The following is a 1,685-nucleotide window of genomic DNA, read 5'->3' as shown; positions in this document are numbered from 1 at the left end:
GCCAGCCGCACGCGCTCTGACGGCCTTCGCCTCGTGTCGGTCTTTCTTTTGCGGCTGCCCCGCCTCACCCTGTCTTTGCCTGATGTAAGCTGCTGCTGCTGCTGCTGTTGCTGCTGCTGGTGCTGTCCGTGTCCCCGCTGCGCTGCTGCTCGCGTTGCTAATGCTGCAGCTGCTGTTGCTGTTTCTTTTGGTGTCCCTGCCGCGCTGCTGCTCGCGTTACTAATGCTGTTGCTGCTGTTGCTGATGCTGCTGCTGCTTCTGATCGTGTCCCTGCGGCGCTGCTGCTCGCGTTAGTGCTGCTGCTGCTGCTGCTGTTAATATCTTTTGTCGTGTTGCTGCTTCTCTGGTTGCCCCCGGCGCTGTTGTCGCTGCTGCTGCTGTAGCTCTTGCGGCGCCGCTTTGCTGCTGCTGCTGTTGCTGCAGCTAGCCATCCACACACTCCGCGTGGTTGTTGCTGCTGGTGCTCGGGGGCCCCAAATGGCACTGGCGCTTCCGCTGCTGCTGCGGCTGCTGCCCCCGTGGCTAAGGAGGGAAAGGGCCCTAGGGGGCCCCCCGGGGGCCCCTCTGGGTACTGGAGAAGTCTCAGCCTTGTCTAGTGCGCAGCAGCAAGCCTTGCAGCTCAGCAGCATGCTGCAGCTAGAGGGGTTATCCCCTGCTGCTGCTGCTGTTGCTGACGGGGAGAACCACATCGGGCTGCTGATGCAGCTTTTTAGCTGCTGCTGCAACTTCTGGCTGCAGCAAATCCACGACCTCACTGTGAGCCGCCTCTGCTGCCGTGCTGCTGCTGTGCTGCTGCTGGGCTGCTGCTGCGGCTGCTGCTGCTACTCTGTCGCTGCTACGGTTATTGGAGCTCTAGGGCTGCTGCTGCTGCTGCTGCAGGACGGCAGCGGCAACCGGAGTGCGTCCATCTTGAACGCCAAGGGAGAGGGCAGCGACCTGCAGCAGCAGCAGCAAAACGAAAACACAGTGCAGCAGCTGCAGCTGCTGCAGCAGTGCTGCTGCATTCTCCATTTGCTGCTGTTTGGGGACACTGACGGCTGGGGCGAATCTGAGAAACCCGCCGGGGACGCAGCAAAGGTGGGGCCCCTTTTGGAGCCCCTTGTAATGCAGCTGGCAGCAGCAAACGAGTGGAAGAGGCAGCAGCAGCAGCAGCAGCAGCCGCAACAGTCCCAGCTGCAGCAGCCTCCTGTAAGTCCGAACAGAACCCGACAGAGTTCCAAAGCCGAGGGGTTTAGTGCTCAAGGGCTAGGGTTTAGGATTTAGGGTTTAGGGTTTAGCGCTTGGCCTGGCCAACGGTTCAGTGCAGCACTACATTGCCTGGGGAGTCTCTTTCCGGCATGCCATTGCTGCTGCTGCTGGTGCCTTTGCTGCTGCTACTGCTGCGCTGCAGCTTCTGGAGTCGTTTGTGTCTCACGTTTTGCCTTCGCTGCTGGACCTGCTGGACTACGAGGGGCCACCCTCAGTGCAGCAAGCAGCAGCAGAAGCAGCAGCATGTCTTGTGTCTCTGTTGTGCCGTTTGCTGGCGGCCCCCTTGGGGGCCCTTGTGGGCCCCAAGGCTTTGGGGGCCCTTGACAAGGCAGCTGCAGCACGCCAAGACAGCCAGGAGGCCCCCGGGGGCACCCCTGGGGGCCCCCCAGGGGGGCCCCCTGGGGCCCCCCCGCCAGGCCCCCACAGGGCGGGAGACC

At 62.7% G+C, this 1,685-nt stretch overlaps 1 protein-coding gene across 1 annotated transcript; it reads left to right on the top strand.

Annotated features, from left to right (window-relative positions):
• Window positions 1-477: 477 nt before the first annotated feature.
• On the top strand, window positions 478-1,572 carry ETH_00036275 (uncharacterized protein; the record flags this gene model as incomplete). Its single annotated transcript, XM_013379704.1, has 3 exons — window positions 478-756; window positions 880-1,192; window positions 1,391-1,572. 3 exons carry the CDS (start codon window positions 478-480, stop codon window positions 1,570-1,572), a joined length of 774 nt encoding a protein of 257 aa, XP_013235158.1.
• Between the last annotated feature and the right edge of the window lie 113 nt (window positions 1,573-1,685).

The sequence above is a fragment of the Eimeria tenella genome, genomic scaffold (assembly GCF_000499545.2).
Source record: "Eimeria tenella Houghton genomic scaffold, Eth_scaff3829, whole genome shotgun sequence".
NCBI lineage: Eukaryota > Apicomplexa > Conoidasida > Eucoccidiorida > Eimeriidae > Eimeria > Eimeria tenella.
This window is presented reverse-complemented; position numbering and strand designations above follow the sequence as displayed.